Source organism: Mesoplodon densirostris, chromosome 5 (genome assembly GCF_025265405.1).
Source record: "Mesoplodon densirostris isolate mMesDen1 chromosome 5, mMesDen1 primary haplotype, whole genome shotgun sequence".
Lineage (NCBI taxonomy): Eukaryota > Metazoa > Chordata > Mammalia > Artiodactyla > Ziphiidae > Mesoplodon > Mesoplodon densirostris.
Genome location: NC_082665.1, coordinates 77,357,883 through 77,378,622, shown reverse-complemented (window position 1 = coordinate 77,378,622; position 20,740 = coordinate 77,357,883). Strand labels below are relative to the sequence as shown.

General features: G+C 41.3%; 1 protein-coding gene across 1 annotated transcript in view; it reads left to right on the top strand.

Moving 5' to 3' along the window:
* The window catches only part of NEK11 (NIMA related kinase 11), a 283,846-nt gene that overhangs the window by 41,416 nt on the left and 221,690 nt on the right, over positions 1-20,740 (top strand). Inside the window, 1 exon segment of the mRNA XM_060099965.1 lies at positions 1,164-1,329. Within this exon segment, the coding sequence (XP_059955948.1) occupies positions 1,164-1,329 (166 nt within the window).

Here is a 20,740-nt window from a genome sequence, read left to right as displayed (position 1 = left end):
GTTAATCTAGGATTTGGTTAAAGGGCCTTTAATTAAGAGAGCTTCTACTATAAATACATTTTCATTTATATGCATAAGTAGTTAATCTTAAATAACGTTACTGCAAAATGTCTTCTAGTACAGGTCCTGCAGAACTTAATGAACAGCTAAGGCTCACTTATAATCAGTGGAATCTGTCGGCATACATAATTGGTGCTCTAAAGTGCTTTTCCTGGCAATCTGTTTACACCGTGGCACTGTAATTGGTTTGGTCATCAGTCTGTTTCTTTCCGTAGATGGGAAGAGATAATGTTTTGGTCCACTCCTCATTAGTTATCACAATTTTTAAATTAATAATTTGGAGATGTAATGAGCTCTTGTTCCATTTATACATGCTTGAATACCTCTGTCAATGTTTTTAGATTTTTTTCTTCTCCTAAATACTGGTAGCAATAAAGTATGATATGCCAAGGATAGTTTTAAAAAGAAAATAAGTAGATATTGATTCTGCTGATATTAAGTTGATAGATTTGGAAAATTTTAGAGCTGAGAGACAGAGAGAAGCATGTGTATTTATACACACATGCAGAGGCAGAGAGAGAGTCAGAGAGGAAAAGAGAGTCAAAAAGAGAATAAGACAGATGCAGAGAGACAGAGTGACAGATTTTTAAATTATATTATATTCACACACATACATACATATATATATATATATATATATATATATAGAGAGAGAGAGAGAGAGAGAGAGAGAGAGAGAGAGACAGAGAGAGAGACAGAGAGACAGAGAGAGAGACAGAGAGATACCAAGATAGGAATAGTGAGAGAAATAGAAAAGCAGACAGAAACAGGAAAACAGATAAGTAGAGAGAGAAAACACACAAACAGACAGAAAAAGACAGAAACAGAGACACCTAGAGGCTGAGGAAGAGCCGCTTCAGCCACGCCACTCAAGATTAGCCCTGTCTCTGCCCCGTATGACCAAACTAGGGCCACAGGTGTGGAGGGCACTGCCAGGACAGAGGCAGACCCAGGGTGCCCAGGAGTCACCGGTGATAACACGCCTCTGAGTAGGTCACAGCCTGGGCATTAATTAGATGGTCCTGCACCACTGTTCACGTCTATTAAACATATTTTTTAGTTCTAAATGTATTAAATTTTTTTTTTTTTTTTTTTGGCTGCAGAAAGGTCCTGAAGGAAATCTCTACTAGAGAACTCAATCCAAATGAGACTGTGCAGGCCACTTTGGAGACCCAGCTCCTTTCCAAGCTGGACCATCCAGCCATTATCAAGTTCCATGCGAACTTTGTGGAGCAAGATAATTTCTGAATTATCACAGAGTACTGTGAGGTGAGACTCTCCTTCTCTTTTTGAAATCTTAATAAAAATATATTTCACAGGGCTTCCCTGGTGGCACAGCGGGCCTGCCAATGCAGAGGACATGGATTCAAGCCCTGGTCTGGGAAGATCCCACATGCCCCGGAGCAACTAAGCCCGTGCGCCACAACCACTGAGCCCACGTGCCACAACTACTGAAGCCTGTGTGCCTAGAGCCTGTGCTCCACAACAAGAGAAGCCACCACAATGAGAAGCCTACACACTGCAACCAAGAGTAGCCCCCACTCGCCACAACTAGAGAAAGCCCACGCGCAGCAACGAAGACCCAATGCAGCCAAAGATAAATAAAATAAATAAATTTAAAATATATATATATATATATTTCATAGTAAAAAGCTGTCTGTAAAGAGACATCTCAGCAGTTTAATTAGCCAACCACAAGGTGAACTATAAATACCTGTGATGTTGTGTCTTGCTGCTAAGAGTGATCATCTCTATGTAATTGACAAACTTGTTTCTGATGAAGGGTTTCTCTTTCTTGGAAAACTTAGAGTGAATGTATTTTAAGGAGGAATTGCTGCAGAAAAACAATCCAGCATGTTTATTTTTGGTATGTGTGTGTGTGTGGGTGCATTCTTCAAGCCTCCGACAATGATTCGATTATTAGATGGACATTTAAATGCTGTAACAGAGGCCTGGACAGAGCAGAGGGACACCTCCTGAGTCCTGGGTTCTAACTCTGGTTCATTTTCCCCAATGGAAACTTGGAAATGGGAATATGGCTCATTTTCCCCATGAAAATCCTTCATATTAAATGATTTGTGATTTATGGCTTCAGGTATTTGCAGTTTTCCCTGCCATTCCATGTTCTCCCCAAGTGATAATAGCTGTGCATTTTACTGAGCCCAAGTGAACATGAAGCTTCTGAGAAAGGTGCCGGGTGGAGGGGACTTGGGGCTGACAAGGTGCAGCATATGTGGGTCTGGGCGGTCACTCCTGAGAGGATAGGGAGAGGGGAGTTACAGGGCTTGGGTCAGAAAGAGAATACCCAAACATGCCCTTGCTCAGACAGTATCTCCCAGAACATTCTGAGAGCTAGTGTTAGCCAAATGTACCTTGGGAGAATCTGGTTCTATTCATACTTTAGAATGTATTCAGTTCATCACCTGGGTGTTGCTGGGGCCCAAGAGAAATGACGCTGTTTGGGTCAGAGGGTGCTGGGTGTCTGAGGTGCGGAAAAGAAGAGGAAGGAGGAGAAACAAATCAGAAGGAGTAAAGATAGCAACAAAAACCAGCCTCGCTGTGCTTTACATGGTAGCTGATGTGTCATCCAAAATGAAACCAGTAGCAAAGTTAGAATATCTGAAAATTTGATATCATCCAGGTCTTGGCTGTTCCCCTTCAGGACAGTATCCCTGGCACAGCCTTGGTGGGAGTTTCCCCATCCAGTCTTGCCCCTCCTCTGCTTGAAGGAGAAGCGGGGGAAAAACAGAAAAAGAACCAGGACATTTGGGTGTTTACTTCTCCTTCATCCAACAGATTTTTAAGAAAATCAGTAAAATGATGAGGTGCGCAGAGCATGGGTAAGAACAGCTGCTCTGGCAAATATGTCACTGATCTGTGCAAAACCCAGGGATTTACAAATATAACTACACTATGATCCTACAGCTATAACTTAATCATTTTCTTCTTTTTGCCCCATTCAGTTAATAAACTCTTATGTGGGAAGCAACTGACTCCTATTGCTTATGCCTATTACTGCTACCTCTGCTGCTGCTCTCGGCACACTGGATTTTCCAAAGAGACTCTCACGATCTTAAAATATTTTTCACTGTAGTGAGGACTGTCCAGTGGAACTTTGTGTGATGATGGTAATACTCTATATTTGTGCTGTCCAATATGGTAGCTGCTAGTCACATACGACCCTTTAGCACCTGATGAAATATGGCTAGTATGGTTGAGGAGCTGGATGTTAAACTTTATTTAATTTTAATTACTTTAAATGTAAATAACCATGTGTAGCTGGTGGCTTCCATATTGAACAGAGCTAGATGATAAGCTATAACTTCTCTCCTTATATTAATTTTTAATTATTAATTTTCATGTAATTTTAATCTACTAGAAAAGTTACAGAACACAGTGAACTCCCATATACACGTTGCCCAGATTTACCAATTGTTATTTTTTCACATTTGCTTTATTATTCTATTTATTATTTTTATCTATCATCTATCTACCTATTTTTTCCTGAACCACTTGAGAGTAAGTCACAGACATGATGCCCCTTTGTCCTAAATCCTCCTGTGAGTGTTTTCTAAGGCCAAGGACATTTTCTTAACATAACTACAGTATGAAGATCAAAATCAGGAAATTAACATCGATGCAATGCTGGTATGTAATCCAGTGGTTCTCAGTGTGTGATCCCAGACCAGCAGCATCAGCATCATTTGGGATCTTTACTTAGAGATACAGATTGTTAGCTTCCACCACAGCCACAGTGAATTAGAAATTCTGGTGGTGGGATCTGGCTGTGTTTTTACAAGCCTACCAGGTGAGGCTGAAGCACACTGCAGTTTGAGAACCACATATCTAATCCACAATTCACACTCAAATTGAGCCCATTTGTCCCAGTTATGTCTTTAGAAAGGACGTTTCTATAAGAATGTCTTTTTCTCGTGCAGGATCCAATCCAGGATCATCTGCATTACTTTTTTTTTTTTTTTTTTTTACAACTTTATTGGAGTATAATTGCTTCACAATGGTGTATTAGTTTCTGCTTTACAACAAAGTGAATCAGCTATACATATACATCTGTTCCCATATCCCTTCCCTCTTGCGTCTCCCTCCCTCCCACCCTCCCTATCCCACGCCTCCAGGCAGTCACAAAGCACCTGGCTGATCTCCCTGTGCTATGCTGCATTACTTTTTAAATGCTGGCGGTTTCCAAGGGCTGAGCTGCTCCTCCCACCCCGGGGCGTTGCCATGGTGACGGCTGCTGGCCGGGGAGCAGCTGCTGGGCTTCCCTGTTCCACCTGCTGAGCTGTCAGGCAGGACGCGCTTCCCTGAGGAATGACATGTGTGGGTCGCTAGTTCTCCTTGCTAACCGAGATATTTCTCATCTTCATGAGCTTAACTCACACAAACCTGGCATTATCCTCTTCTTATTGAGGTAAAGTAATAATACTGGAAATGGCAGATGGCCAGACTTGCACCTCACAGAAAAATGTTATCACCATTGAAATAGCTGGTTTTTTTAATCCCCAAGTTTCTTCTGTAATTTAATTTGGGGCCTTGCAAGATTGAAATACACACATATAAATACATTCACGAGGCCTCTATGTCCACCACCCAACCCTTTGGACACATCACATCAGATTATGAGTGTAAAAAGCAAATTACCCAATTCTCACAACTTCTTGTCAAGATCTAACCAAATCTCTGATGGGGAATAGTACCCAAACTACCAAAGTGACAGAATGTTTCAGGTATTGGTACCTTCCATTCTCCTCCAGCCAGGGAAATGGGGCAACTTGCTGTCCCCTGTCCCTCCTCCACAGTTTCCCACCTCTTCATCTGTGCCCTTTCAGAATGTCCTTCCTTCTGGCTCCATGTTTTCAGTTCCCACCCATCCTCCCAGGCCCGCTGAAAAGTCACCCACTCTACAAAGATTCCTATAATCTCCTGGCTGGAAATCACTCCTCACCCGATCCCCGACTCTCATCACATTTCAACTTGGTGACACACAGCACATTATACATAGTATCATCCATCTCAGATCAGACTCTCAGCGTGTGGGATTGATCTTTTTCTGATTCATTTTTGTATCGCATCATGAACCCATGTAATGAGCCACAAAAATGTTAGTACTCAGGAAATTTCTTTTGTTTTGATGAATTCTTTACCACTTGCTTCCAGCTGCCTCTCACCTTATTTCTGTCAAATGCTGATGGTAAAATTTTGGATCCTTCTATCTGTCATATATGTTGAAAGCACTTTGTCAGAAAGCAGGGAAGGTTGGACTTGTCTGTTTCCTGCACTGTGATATTAACATAGCTAAATAAAAATTATATCAATATAGGGCTTCCCTGGTGGCGCAGTGGTTGAGAGTCCGCCTGCCGATGCAGGGGACACGGGTTCGTGCCCCGGTCTGGGAAGATCCCACATGCCGCGGAGCGGCTGGGCCCGTGAGCCATGGCCGCTGAGCCTGTGCATCCGGAGCCTGTGCTCCGCAACGGGAGAGGCCACAACAGTGAGAGGCCCGCGTACCGCAAAAAAAAAAAAAAAAAAAAAAATTATATCAATATAGTTGTAGTGCTTAACCTTGGCTGCACACTGGAATCACCCGAAAAGCTTTCAAAACTAATGAGGGCTGAGGCCCTCCTTCAGAAAGTCTGATTTAATTGGTCTGGGGAATGACCCAGGCATCAGGATTTTTGAAAGCTCTCCAGGTGATTCTAATGGGCAGCCAGGGCTGAGAACTGCAAAAAAAGGGAGAATGGCCAGTGTGGAAACAGAAAAATATAGTCATAGAAGAAAACCATGTCAGTGTTTATGGAGCACTGAGCAAAGATGAGGCTCAGCTGAGAACATGGGAGTCTGGCTGGCTCTGCTGGTGGGCGTGGTTTTCTGCTCAGGCCACCAGCTGGGTGCTGTTATTCATGAAAATTACCTGCCTTGTTCTCCGGGCTCCCTGAGCAACCTTCTATCCTGTCTTTCCTCAAACTTTCATGCCCTGATTTTAGCATTTTTCCAGTGGTAGTTGCCTGGAGCAGTTTTTACTGTGATATTTGCCTAATGGTGATTATGTATTTCCCTCATTCTTTCTACATTTACTAATTAGGGTTCTCCTGTTAGAAAGAGCTATTCCACTATTCCTTCTCCTCCATTGATGTCTTTATTCAATTATTTATATCAGTATGGACTCATGGATATTTATTTTTTTCTATGGGTTATAGCCCAATGCTGTCATTATTAATTTTCTTTCTCAAATTGGTCCAGCTTCGGCTAGTGGGGCTCCTTCAGATTGGCTCCTGTGTCCTCTAAACATGCCTCTATCCTTTTTGAAGGAGAAGTGGATTCTTATCTATAAACTATATTTTGTAGATGAGGAAACGGGACCCCAGAGAGGTGATTTTCTGGCAATCACATGGCTGGAATGTTGGATTTCATCCAGGACCAGGACCAGGATCACAGGGGTATAGGGAAAGCTGCTCCTGTTTTTCTTTTACTTGGATTGCTCCTATTCCTCCCTTAATATTTAATAGAGTCAGGGCTTCTCTGGTGGCGCAGTGGTTGAGAGTCCGCCTGCCGATGCAGGGGACACGGGTTCGTGCCCCGGTCTGGGAAGATCCTACATGCCGTGGAGCGGCTGGGCACGTGAGCCATGGCCGCTGAGCCTGTGCATCCGGAGCCTGTGCTCCACAACGGGAGAGGCCACAACAGTGAGAGACCCACGTTCCGGAAAAAAAAAAAAAAAGAAAAAAAATATATTTAATAGATTCAACCAAATAGTTCTTGGTGCCTACCTTCCCAAGCATGAAATTATCTACTTCTACCTGGACATGAATCAATAGAGATGGATTGTTTTATTGTTCATATCAACAATGTTAACCAAACATGTTTCAGATGGTGGCACTAAACTAAACATAGATTTTAACACACTTACACTATTCAAGCCTATCTGTGTGAATTATGCAAAATATAAAGCTAACACTTTCGTTTACAAGATGAACAGGTTCTGGGGAATCTGATGTACAGCATGGTGACCGTGGTTAACAATACTGCACTTAGACACTTCAAATTTGTCACGAGAGTAGATCTCAAGTGCTCTCAACACACACGTGCGCACACACACGCACACACACACACAAAGGAACCATGTGAGATATTGGATGTGTCAATCAACTTGACTGTGGTAATCATCTCACAGTGCACATGTCCACCAGATCATCCTGTTTTATGGGAAACATGCTCCTTCCCTTGGCTTATTCTCACTTATGTTCTGTATCTTTATCCCTCTCTATATAATACATACATAAACATAGACACAAAAACACATATATATCAATTTGTACACACACATATGTCTTAATGTAATGATAATATAATTAATTATTGTATTTTCTATCAATAGTAGACTAGATAGGGTTTGAAACAGTAGAAAGTGTGTGGACTCTGGCATCACACTGACTTCTGTTCAAATCTTGGTCCATTTCCTTGAACAAGTTATTTCATTTTTCTGACCCCTATCCTAATTTTAAGATAGAGTAAGCAACACCTAGTATATTATTAGGTTTTTATAGGTATTTGAAATAATAAAGTTAATTTGTTAACTTTATGAGTTAAAATAAAGTTAAAAAAGGGACTATCAGACCTTTCCTCCTAATAGACTGTGAACAACGGAAGCTGTCTTTATAATAGCTCATTATTTCAGTGTGACCTCACTCTCCCCCCAGGTTGTTTTCTAGAAGGTGAGCTAATTTTTACCTCTGAGTTTTTGGCTTGCAGCCTTTAGTGTGAGGATTCATGCCAGAAGGAGGAAACATGGAAAATTTTACACACTAATGGGTCCAATAGCAACATTCAAGCAAATACTTTCTAAGGATCTGTTTGTAACATAAAAAGAACATTTTTAATCTCCTCTTATGTTTCTCATTTATGCAAATTGTTTAAATAAACCAAGTAAGTGGCTTGAGTTTTATAATGTTGAAATTCTAGTGAGTCTCTGTAGACTCTTGCAAGTGAATTTGGCAATGACATGCACCACCAGGCTTACTGGTTCTCAGAGGGTCCTTACAATTTCATGCTGGATGTCTTGGGTCTACTGTTAGAGACAAACACTTTGTTGTCCTTCAAAGCCACTGCTGAAGCTCTGTCTGAGGCCATGGATGAGAGACACTCTTGGTATATTGATCTTTGTGGCATTGATTAGTGACCTTCTGTCTTAGTCCGTTCAGGCTGCTATAACAAAATACTGTAGACTGTGTGCCTTATAAACAACATACATTTATTTCTCACAGTTCTGGAGGCTCGGAAGTCTAAGATCAAGGTTCTGGCAGATTCAGTGTCTAGTGAGAACCCAATTCCTGGTTGTAGATGGCCGTCTTCTTGCTGTGTCCTCACATGGCAGAAGCTGGGAGGGAACTCTCTGGGGTCTCTTTCATAAAGGCACTAATCCTATTCATGAGGGCTCTACCCTCATGATCTATTCACCTCCAGAAGGCCTCACCTCTTAATACCATCACACTGTGGGGTTAGGATTTCAACATATGCATTTTGGGGGACACGAACATTGTCTATAGCATTATCCTTCCCAGTGTGAGCTCCAGGTGTCAACACATCAGGGCTGTCTTCAGTGGTCTGCATTGCTGGGATTGCTGCTGATTAAGGGAACTAGAGTTATCTTCAGAGAGGTGCATCCCATCAGAGCCCTCTGGTTTTCCTGGGCAGCTCCTGCCTGGCTATGTAGGTCTCCCTGAATTCACTGTGCCAGTTCTATGGGTCTAGACTTTATTCAGCTAAAGAAGATGGTAAATAATATGTATCTTGTGTTTTTATACACCTAAACTGATCTGTTCATGATCTTTGTAAGTACCATAAGTAAAATCATTTGACTTGTTCCATTTACTTTCTTTGTTTAAACTATGAAATATTTTAAGCTTTTCACACAAAAAAGTTTAAAACTAAGGCCACTGATTTTTATTTAAAATTGTTGATGTAAAAATTGAAAAACAAAACTAGTTTCATTTAAGAGAAATGTATGAATGCACTAATATCAAGCAATTCATAAGCCCAGTAGAACTTCTAGCATTTGGAGTGTGGTTTTAGCTATCATATATGACCTTCTATAAATGTGTGATCAAAAATAGAATCAGAATAAACCACTCCAAATAGTTTATTTTAAAAAAACAGTCCAGGGCCTCCCTGGTGGCGCAGTGGTTGAGAGTCCGCCTGCCGATGCAGGGGATACGGGTTCGTGCCCCGGTCTGGGAGGATCCCATATGCCGCGGAGCGGCTGGGCCCGTGAGCCATGGCCGCTGGGCCTGCGCGTCCGGAGCCTGTGCTCCGCAACGGGAGAGGCCACAACAGTGAGAGGCCCGCATACCGCAAAAAGAAAAAAAAATTAAAAAAATAAAATAAAAAAAAAATAAAAAAACAGTCCAGTGATTTATAGGTGAAAGCATTATTTCACTTCTTAAGAAAAAATAAATTCTACCACTTTATTCTTATTTATGTACAATTTACCTCAGCAGGAAGAAAACTTACTCTAAAAGAATTTGAAAGAAAATTAGCAACTAAACCTAAGAGTGCTCAGTTATATAATCAAGACACAAATGTCATGATACTACATGGCATTCTTTAGTAACTATTTAGAAACTGGATCTTCTTATTTTGCTTTTAAGAGCATAACATGGTTTGATATTTTCCCCACTTTTTATGAACTCCATTTACAAATTAAAAAATATATTATAAAATAATTTTTGTTCAACCCAGACTTTCTCAAATACATCTTTTGCCTTTGGAATTTTTCAAACTATTGGACAAAATGTTTCCATTAATAGGTGAGATATTAAGTATTTGGCCCATTTGTGTTATTATCTAGCAGCACTTTCTTAAAGTGCAGTCTATGGCCTGTCCCAGAGTCACTTACGATGCTTGTTAAAAAATACAAATTCTGGGGCCTCCCTGGTGGCGCAAGTGGTTGAGAGTCCGCCTGCCGATGCAGGGGATACGGGTTCGTGCCCCGGTCTGGGAGGATCCCATATGCCGCGGAGCGGCTGGGCCCGTGAGCCATGGCCGCTGAGCCTGCGCGTCCGGAGCCTGTGCTCCGCAACGGGGGAGGCCACAACAGTGAGAGGCCCGCATACCGCAAAAAAAAAAAAAAAAAAAAAAAAAAAAAACAAATTCTGGGCTTCCCTGGTGGCGCAGTGGTTAAGAATCCGCCTGCCGGGCCTCCCTGGTGGCGCAGTGGTTAAGAGTCCGCCTGCCGATGCAGGGGATACGGGTTCGTGCCCCGGTCTGGGAGGATCCCATATGCCGCGGAGCGGCTGGGCCCGTGAGCCATGGCCGCTGGGCCTGCGCATCCGGAGCCTGTGCTCCGCAACGGGAGAGGCCACAACAGTGAGAGGCTCGCATACAGCAAAAAGAAAAAAAAAAAAAAAAAGAATCCGCCTGCCAATTCAGGGGACATGGGTTCGAGCCCTGGTCCAGGAAGATCCCACATGCTGTGGAGCAACTAAGCCCGGGTGCCAAAACTACTGAGCCTGTGCTCTAGAGCCCGCAAGCCACAACTACTGAGCCAGCGTGCCACAACTACTGAAGCCCGCATGCCTAGAGCCTGTGCTCTGCAACAAGAGAAGCCACTGCAATGAGAAGCCCATGCACCTCAAGGAAGAGTAGCCCCCGCTTGCGGAAACCAGAGAACGTCTGCACGCAGTAAGGAAGACCCAACGCAACCAAAAAAGAAAATAAAAAAATAAATAAACTTATTAAAAATAATACAGATTCCTTGGTCCTCTCCTAATTTACTGAATCAGAGTCTCTGTTGATACAGCCCAGGAATATGCATTTTAAACAAGCAACTTGAATGTGTCTGATACATGCAAAATTTTGAGGTCCACTGGAAGGATGTCTCAGAATCTTAGTCAAAGGAGATGAAGAGTGTGAGGGAACTGCATCTTAAGATGTCAGCCAAGAGAATTAATCATGGGCAGTGTTTTCATTTTAAAATGAAGAAGTAGGGCAGAAGAATTTCTCAAGCTCCTTCCAGCCCTGAAATCCTGAGATTGTTTTGCCCTTTGTGTATGCTCGGAGCATTGCAGTCACACTGTATTCAGGCTCTGAGAAGGCTCTCCTCTGTCTTTTAAACTGGATGTAAGTGCTTCTATTGATGACTTAAAAAACACGGATTAATTTTTAAAATCAAATACTTCTAGGTTTTAAAACTTTTCTTTTTTTTAAAGTAAGTACTATTTTTTAAAACTTTATTGGAGTATAATTGCTTTACAATGGTGTGTTAGTTTCTGCCCCATAACAAATCGAATCAGTTATACATATACATCTGTTCCGATATCCCTTCCCTCTTACGTCTCCCTCTCTCCCACCCTCCCTATCTCACCCCTCCAGGCGGTCACAAAGCACTGAGCTGATCTCCCTGTGCTATGTGGCTGCTTCCCACTAGCTATCTACCTTACGTTTGGTAGTGTATATGTGTCCATGACTCTCTCTCGCTTTGTCACAGCTTACCCTTCCCCCTCCCCATATCCTCAAGTCCATTCTCAAGTAGGTCTGTGTCTTTATTCCTGTTTTACCCCTAGGTTCTTCATGACATTTTTTTTCTTAAATTCCGTATATATGTGTTAACATACGGTATTTGTCTTTCTCTTTCTGACTTACTTCACTCTGTATGACAGACTCTAGGTCTATCCACCTCATTACAAATAGCTCAATTTCGTTTCTTTCTAGGGCTGAGCAATATTCCAGTGTATATATGTGCCACATCTTCTTTATCCATTCTTCGCATGGTGGACACTTAGGTTCTTTCCACCTCCGGGCTATTGCAAATACAGCTGCAATGAACAATTTTGGTACATGACTCTTTTTGAATTATGGTTTTCTCAGGGTATATGCCCAGTAGTGGGATTGCTGGGTCATATGGTAGTTCTATTTGTAGTTTTTTAAGGAAACCCCATACTGTTCTTCATAGTGGCTGTACCAATTCACATTCCCACCAGCAGTGCAAGAGTGTTCCCTTTTCTCCACACCCTCTCCAGCATTTATTGTTTCTAGATTTTTTGATGATGGCCATTCTGACTGGTGTGAGATGGTATCTCATTGTAGCTTTGATTTGCATTTCTCTAATGATTAATGATGTTGAGCATTCTTTCATGTGTTTGTTGGTGGTCTGTATATCTTCTTTGGAGAAATGTCTATTTAGGTCTTCTGCCCATTTTTGGATTGGGATGTTTGTTTTTTTGTTATTGAACTGCATGAGCTGCTTATAAATTTGGGAGAGTTAATCCTTTGTCAGTTGCTTCAGTTGCAAATATTTTCTCCCATTCTGAGGGTTGTCTTGTTCATGGTTTCCTTTGCTGTGCAAAAGCTTTGAAGTTTCATTAGGTTCCATTTGTTTATTTTTGTTTTTATTTCCAGTTCTGTAGGAGGTGGGTCAAAAAGGATCTTGCTGTGACTTATGTCATAGAGTGTTCTACTTATGTTTTCCTCTAAGAGTTTGATAGTGTCTAGCCTTACATTTAGGTCTTTAATCCATTTTGAGCTTATTTTTGTGTATGGTGTTAGGGAGTGATCTAATCTCATACTTTTACATGCACCTGTCCAGTTTTCCCAGCACCATTTATTGAAGAGGCTGTCCTTTCTCCACTGTACATTCCTGCCTCCTTTATCAAAGACAAGGTGACCATATGTGAGTGGGTTTATCTCTGGGCTCTCTATCCTGTTCCACTGATCTATCTTTCTGTTTTAGTGCCAGTACCATACTGCCTTGCTTACTGTAGCTTTGTAGTATAGTCTGAAGCCAGGGAGCCTGATTCCTCCGGCTCCATTTATTGTTCTCAAGATTGCTTTGGCTATTCGGGGTCTTTTGTGTTTCCATACAAATTTTGAAATTTTTTGTTCTTGTTCTGTGAAAAATGCCAGTGGTAGTTTGATAGGGATTGCATTGAATCTGTAGATTGCTTTGGGTAGTAGAGTCATTTTCACAATATTGATTCTTCCAATCCAGGAACATGGTATATCTCTTCATCTATTTGTGTCATCTTTAATTTCTTTCATCAGTGTCTTATAATTTTCTGCATACAGGTCTTTTGTCTCCTTAGGTAGGTTTATTCCTAGATTTTGTATTCTTTTTGTTGCAATGGTAAATGGGAGTGTTTTCTTGATTTCACTTTCAGATTTTTCATCATTAGTATATAGGAATGCCAGAGATTTCTGTGCATTAATTTTGTATCCTGCAACTTTACCAAATTCATTTATTAACTCTAGTAGTTTTCTGGTAGCATCTTTAGGATGCTCTATGTATAGTATCATGTCATCTGCAAACAGTGACAGCTTTACTTCTTCTTTTCCGATTTGGATTTCTTTTATTTCCTTTTTTTCTCTGATTGCTGTGGCTAAAACTTCCAAAACTAAGTTGAATAAGAGTGGTGAGAGTGGGCAGCCTTGTCTTGTTCCTGATCTTAGTGGAAATGGTTTCAGTTTTTCACCATTGAGGATGATATTGGCTGTGGGTTTGTCACATATGGCCTTTATTATGTTGAGGAAAGTTCCCTCTATGCCTACTTTCTGCAGGGTTTTTATCATAAATGGGTGTTGAATTTTGTCAAAAGCTTTCTCTGCATCTTTTGACATGATCATATGGATTTTCTTCTTCAGTTTGTTAATATGGTGTGTCACGTTGATTGATTTGCGTATATTGAAGAATCCTTGCATTCCTGGGATAAACCCCACTTGGTCATAGTGTATGATCCTTTTAATGTGCTGTTGGATTCTGTTTGCTATATTTTGTTGAGGATTTTTGCATCTATGTTCATCAGTGATATTGGCCTGTAGTTTTCTTTCTTTGTGACATCCTTGTCTGGTTTTGGTATCAGGGTGATGGTGGCCTCGTAGAATAAGTTTGGGAGTGTTCCTCACTCTGCTATATTTTGGAAGAGTTTGAGAAGGATAGGTATTAGCTTTTCTCTAAATATTTGATAGAATTCGCCTGTGAAGCCATCTGGTCCTGGGCTTTTGTTTGATGGAAGATTTTTAATCACAGTTTCAATTTCAGTGCTTGTGATTGGTCTGTTCATATTTTCTATTTCTTCCTGATTCAGCCTTGGCAGATTGTGCTTTTCTAAGAATTTGTCCATTTCTTCCAGGTTGTCCATTTTATTGGCATAGAGTTGCTTGTAGTAATCTCTCATGATCTTTTGTATTTCTGCAGTGTCAGTTGTTTCTTCTCCTTTTTCATTTCTAATTCTATTGATTTGAGTCTTCTTCTTTTTTTCTTGATAAGTCTGGCTAATGGTTTATCAATTTTGTTTATCTTCTCAAAGAACCAGCTTTTAGTCTTATTGATCTTTGCTATCGTTTCCTTCATTTCTTTTTCATTTATTTCTGATCTGATTTTTATGATTTCTTTCCTTCTGCTAACTTTGGGGTTTTTTTGTTCTTCTTTCTCTAATTGCTTTAGGTGCAGGGTCAGGTTGTTTACTCGAGATGTTTCCTGTTTCTTAAGGTGGGATTGTATTGCTATAAACTTCTCTCTTAGAACTGCTTTTGCTGCATCCCATAGGTTTTGGGTCGTCGTGTCTCCATTGTCATTTTTATTTCTAGGTATTTTTTGATTTCCTCTTTGATATCTTCAGTGATCACTTCGTTATTAAGTAGTGTATTGTTTAGCCTACATGTGTTTGTATTTTTTACAGCTCTTTTCCTGTAATTGATATCTAGTCTCATAGCATTGTGGTCAGAAAAGATGCTTGATACAATTTCAATTTTCGTAACTTTACCAAGGCTTGATTTGTGACCCAAGATATGATCTATCCTGGAGAATGTTCCATGAGCACTTGAGAAAAATATGTATTCTGTTGTTTTTGGATGGAATGTCCTATAAATATCAATTAAGTCCATCTTGTTTAATGTATCATTTAAAGCTTGTGTTTCCTTATTTATTTTCATTTTGGATGATCTGTCCATTGGTGAAAGTGGGGTGTTGAATTCCCCTACTATGAGTGTGTTACTGTCGATTTCCCCTTTTATGGCTGTTAGTATTTGCCTTATGTATTGAGGTGCTTCTATGTTGGGTGCATAAATATTTACAATTGTTATATCTTCTTCTTGGATTGATCCCTTGATCATTATGTAGTGTCCTTCTTTGTCTCTTCTAATAGTCTTTATTTTGAAGTCTATTTTGTCTGATATGAGAATTGCTACTCCAGCTTTCTTTTGATTTCCATTTGCATGGAATATCTTTTTCCATCCCCTTACTTTCAGTCTGTATTTGTGTCTAGTCTGAAGTGGGTTTCTTGTAGGCAGCATATATATGGGTCTTGTTTTTGTATCCATTCATCCAATCTGTGTCTTTTGGTGGGAGCATGTAGTCCATTTACATTTAAGGCAATTATCAATATGTATGTTCCTATTCCCATTTTTTTAATTGTTTTTGGTTCGTTATTGTAGGTCTTTTCCTTCTGTTGTGTTTCTTGCCTAGAGAAGTTCCTTTAGCATTTGTTGTAAAGCTGGTTTGGTGGTGCTGAACTCTCTCAGTTTTTGCTTGTCTGTAAAGTCTTTAATTTCTCCATCAAATCTGAATGAGTTCCTGAATGAGCTGGGTAGAGCAATGTTGGTTGTAGGTTTTTCTCCTTCATCACTTTAACTGTGTCCTGCCAGTCCCTTCTGGCTTGTAGAATTTCTGCTGAAAGATCAGCTGTTAACCTTATGGGGATTCCCTTGTATGTTATTTGTTGTTTTTCCCTTTCTGCTTTTAATATGTTTGCTTTGTGTTTAATTTTTGACAGTTTGATTAACATGTGTCTTGGCGTATTTCTCCTTGGATTTATTCTGTGTGGGACTCTCTGTGCCTCCTGGACTTGATTAACTATTTCCTTTCCCATATTAGGGAAGTTTTCAACTATAATCTCCTCAAATATTTTCTCAGTCCCTTTCTTTTTCTCTTCTTCTTCTGGGAACCCTATAATTCGAATGTTGGTGTGTTTAATGTTGTCCCAGAGGTCTCTGAGACTGTCCTCTGTTCTTTTCATTCTTTTTTCTTTATTCTGCTCTGCAGCAGTTATTTCGACTATTTTATCTTCCACGTCACGTATCTGTTCTTCTGTCTCAGTTATTCTGCTATTGATCCCATATAGAGTATTTTTCATGTCATTTATTGTGTTGCTCATCATTGCTTGATTCATCTTTAGTTCTTCTAGGTCCTTGTTAACTCTTTCTTGCAATTTGTCTATTCTATTTCCAAAATTTTGGATCATCTTTACTATCATTATTCTGAATTCTTTTTCACGTAGACTGCCTATTTCCTCTTCATTTGTTAGGTCTGGTGTGTTTTTATCTTGCTCCTTCACCTGCTGTGTGTTTTTCTGTCTTCTCATTTTGCTTATCTTACTGTGTTTGGGGTCTCCTTTTTGCAGGCTGCAGGTTCGTAGTTCCTGTTGTTTTTGGTGTCTGTCCCCAGTGGCTAAGCTTGTTTCAGTGGGTTGTGTAGGCTTCCTGGTGGAGGGGACTAGTGCCTGTGTTCTGGTGGATGAGGCTGGATCTTGTCTTTCTGGTGGACAAGTCCACGTCTGGTGGTGTGTTTTGGGGTGATTGTGGACTTTTTATGATTTTAAGCCACCTCTCTGCTAATGGGTGGGGTTGTGTTCCTGTCTTGCTAGTTGTTTGGCATAGCGTGTCCATCATTGTAGCTTGCTGGTCATTGAGTGAAGCTGGGTGCTGGTGTTGAGATGGAGGTACCTGGGAGATTTTCGCCATTTGATATTATGTGGAGCTGTGAGGTCTCTTGTGGACCAGTGTCCTGAAGGGCTCTCCCACGTCAGAGGCACAGCACTGACTCCTGGCTGCAGCACCAAGAGCCTTTCATCCACACGGCTCAGAATAAAAGGGAGAAAAAGTAGAAAGAAAGAATTAGTAGAAGTAGAAAGAAAGAAGGAAAGAAAGAAAGAAAGGAGGGAGGGAGGGAGGAAGGAGGGAAGGTATGGAAAAAGGAAAGAGAGAAGATAAAGTAAAGTAGAATAAAGTATGATAAAATATAATAAAGTTATTAAAATAATAATTAATTATATAAAAAAAACCGGATTGATAGAACCCTGCGACAAATGGTGGAAGCAAAGCTATACAGACAAAATCTCACACAGAAGCATAAACATACACACTCACAAAAAGTGGAAAAGGGGAAAAAATCATAAATTTTGCTCTCAAAGTCCAGCTCCTCAATTTGGGTTGATTTGTTGTCTAAAGGAGGGAACGAGGGAAAGAAAGAAAGAAAGAAGATAAAGTAAAATAAAATAAAGATAAAATAAAATAATTAAAATAAAAAATAATTATTAAGAAAAAAAATTAAAAAACAAAAAAACAAAACCAACAACAACAAAAAAATGGACGGATAGAACCTTAGGACAAATGGTGGAAGCAAAGCTGTACAGACTAAATCTTACGCAGAAGCATACACATACACACTCACAAAAAGAGGAAAAGGGGAAAAAATCATAAATCTTGTTCTCAAAGTCCACCTCCTCAATTTGGGATGATTCGTTGTCTATTCATGTATTCCACAGATGCAGGGTACATAAAGTTGATTGTGGAGCTTTAATTCGCTGCTTCTGAGATTCTGGGAGACATTTCCCTTTCTCTTCTTTTTTCTCACAGCTCCGGGGTCTCAGCTTTGGATTTGGTCCTGCCTCTGTGTGTAGGTCGTGGAGGGTGTCTGTTCTTCGCTCAGACAGGACGGGGTTAAAGGAGCAGCTGCTTCGGGGACTCTGGCTCACTCAGGCCGGGGGGAAGAAGGGGCACGGAGTGTGGGGCGAGCCTGCGGTGGCAGAGGCCGGCGTGACGTTGCACCAGCCTGAGGCACGCCATGCGTTCTCCCGGGGAAGCCGTCCCTGGATCCCGGGACCCTGGCAGTGGTGGGCTGCACAGGTTCCCCGTAAAGGGGGCGTGGACAGTGACCTGTGCGCGCACACAGGCTTCTTGGTGGTGGCAGCAGCAGCCTTAGCATCTTATGCCCGTCTCTGGGGTCCGCGCTGTTAGCCGCGGCTCGCGCCCGTCTCTGGAGCTCCTTTAAGCAGCACTCTTAATCCCCTCTCCTTGCATGCCAGGAAACCAAGAGGGAAGAAAAAGTCTCTTGCCTCTTGGGCAGCTCCAGACTTTTTCCTGGACTCCCTCCTGGCCAGCCATGGTGCACTAAACCCCTTCAGGCTGTGTTCACACCGCCAACCCCAGTTCTCTCCCTGCGCTCTGACTGAAGCCTGAGCCTCAGCTCCCAGCCCAGCCCGCCCCAGCGGGTGAGCAGACAAGCTTCTCGGGCTGGTGAGTGCTGGTCGGCACCAATCCTCTGTGCGGGAATCTTTCCGCTTTGTCCTCTGCACCCCTGTTGCTGTGCTCTCCTCCACGGCTCCGAAGCTTCTCCCCTCCGCCACCTGCAGTCTCCGCCCGCGAAGGGGCTTCTAGTGTGTGGAAACCTTTCCTCCTTCACAGCTCCCTCCCACTGGTGCAGACCCCGTCCCTATCCTTTTGTCTCTGTTTATCTTTTTTCTTTTGCCCTACCCAGGTACGTGGGGAGTTTCTTGCCTTTTGGGGGGTCTGAGGTCTTCTGACAGTGTTCAGTAGGTGTTCTGTAGGAGTTGTTCCACATGTAGATGAATTTCTGGTGTATCTGTGGGGAGGAAGGTGATCTCTGCATCTTACTCTTCTGCCATCTTCCCCTGAGCTCCCTAAAACTTTTTGATGTCAGTTAAAGATGGAGTTCAGACCGTGTATTTGAGTTGCTCTTCATTTCTTCAAGGTCTTGGTGTTTCAAAGTCCATCTGATGTTGGCTAACTTGGATGGAAGAAGAAGGCAAGACCATTAACCCATCAAATGGCACATTTTGGGTTACAGATTTTTGAAACCTTAGACATTAACATCAAGACTTTTATTGAAACTTTCGAGGGGTGATATTAGGAAAGGAAAGCATTTTCTGTCAGCAGTATAGATTTAGGGCAATATTAATATTGGTTCAAATTAAAGTCAATACCCTTTTCATTAGAGTTGCCTTAGCAATAAAGTCATCATTAAATATTTCTCAAAGGCAAGGAAACAGAATGAGCCTACAGATATTGTAATAAGAACTTCTTAAACCAAGGTGTGCCATTTCATCCAAAACGTTTGATTTTTACTTTGATGATGGCTTGGCAAAAGAAATAAATGCTTTTCGTATTGCTGAATTAAAATCAGACTGCTTCACAAAAATTTGTTGCTTTTTTTTTGTGTGTGTGATACGTGGGCCTCTCACTGTTGTGGCCTCTCCCGTTGTGGAGCACAGGCTCCGGACGTGCAGGCTCAGCAGCCATGGCTCAGGGGCCCAGCTGCTCCGCGGCATGTGGGATCTTCCTGGACCCGGGCACGAACCCGTGTCCCCTGCATTGGCAGGCGGACTCTCAACCACTGTGCCACCAGGGAAGCCCTTGTTGCTTTTTTATATGAAATTTGTTGTGTCTTAATTTGTGAGTGACTTGACTACCTTAATTAAATCCTGAGACAATCTACAGAGTGTTTATTAAAGAACAAAGTAAATACAAAACAAATAGTTTTTCTTGCAGATAAACATGCAGAATGAAAACTGCAGGGGCAGTAACTTGAGGAGGATAAGACCCAGCTCTCCAATTAATTTGATCTTTTGGCATTCTGTCCTCTTGTCAATAGAACATGTCCCTTGCTTAACACTAAGAACTAGTACATTTCTTCTTCTTACAGTTCTACCTGAGAAGGGGGTGTTTGTGTACCCTCTTTTGACATTTCACTTTGAGACCTAGTATTGAAGGCCCTATTCCTTTTTTCCTCCCCAGTAGTCTAAGTATATATTTCTTTAGTCACAGGAAATGTGCACACACTTAACATCAATGCAGGAAACAGATAAGCAACCTCTACTCACTACTTGAGGGGGGGAGCATAAGGAGGTGATAGTCAGACTAACAGTGAATGTCACCCAGGGAGTGCGTGCGTCTATGGCAAGACGACTCACAGGGAGCGTAATTCTGCTCACTCACAAGGAAAACAATACCGAAGCTGATACAAATGTGGTAGGAACTTGTATTTCTTTAACTAATATAGTTTTAAAATGACCATAGGAAACGAAAAGCAGCATTGAGGTTTGGAGACAAATTCCTGAAAGAAATGTTATTTGAACATACAGACAAATTTCTCCAAAGTTCAGTATTATTGAGGCAGACAATTATGTCACAAGGGCCATTTTCATAGGGGTGACTGTACTTATGTATGACCTTCCTAAAGTAGGAAACATTGGGTTGAAGCTGTCAACTTCATTGATATTTCTTTAAGGCAAGCTCTTCTTCTTTTTTTTTCTTTTCATTTCTTTCTTCCCTCCCTCTTCCTTCCTTCCTTCCTTCTTTTTCTCCCTCCTTCCTGCTTTCTTGGCTTTCTTTCTGTCACTTCTTATCTCAAGCTATTCAGGAAGGGGATGGCAACATGTAGATAATTATCTTTTTGCCACTGAAGTTCTTTTATCATATTCTGAGAATCTAAATGGGATATTGAAAGGAGATTCTTGTTTTTTTATTAAATTTTTTTTTCTTTTTTGTGTGAGAGTCCTCTTGGGTAGAACAGGAAATCTGGGTTTGGAAAAATACATACATTTACAGCTCATCTTTCATCTGAAGGACTTTTCAGTGTCTACTTCACAGAATGCTATAA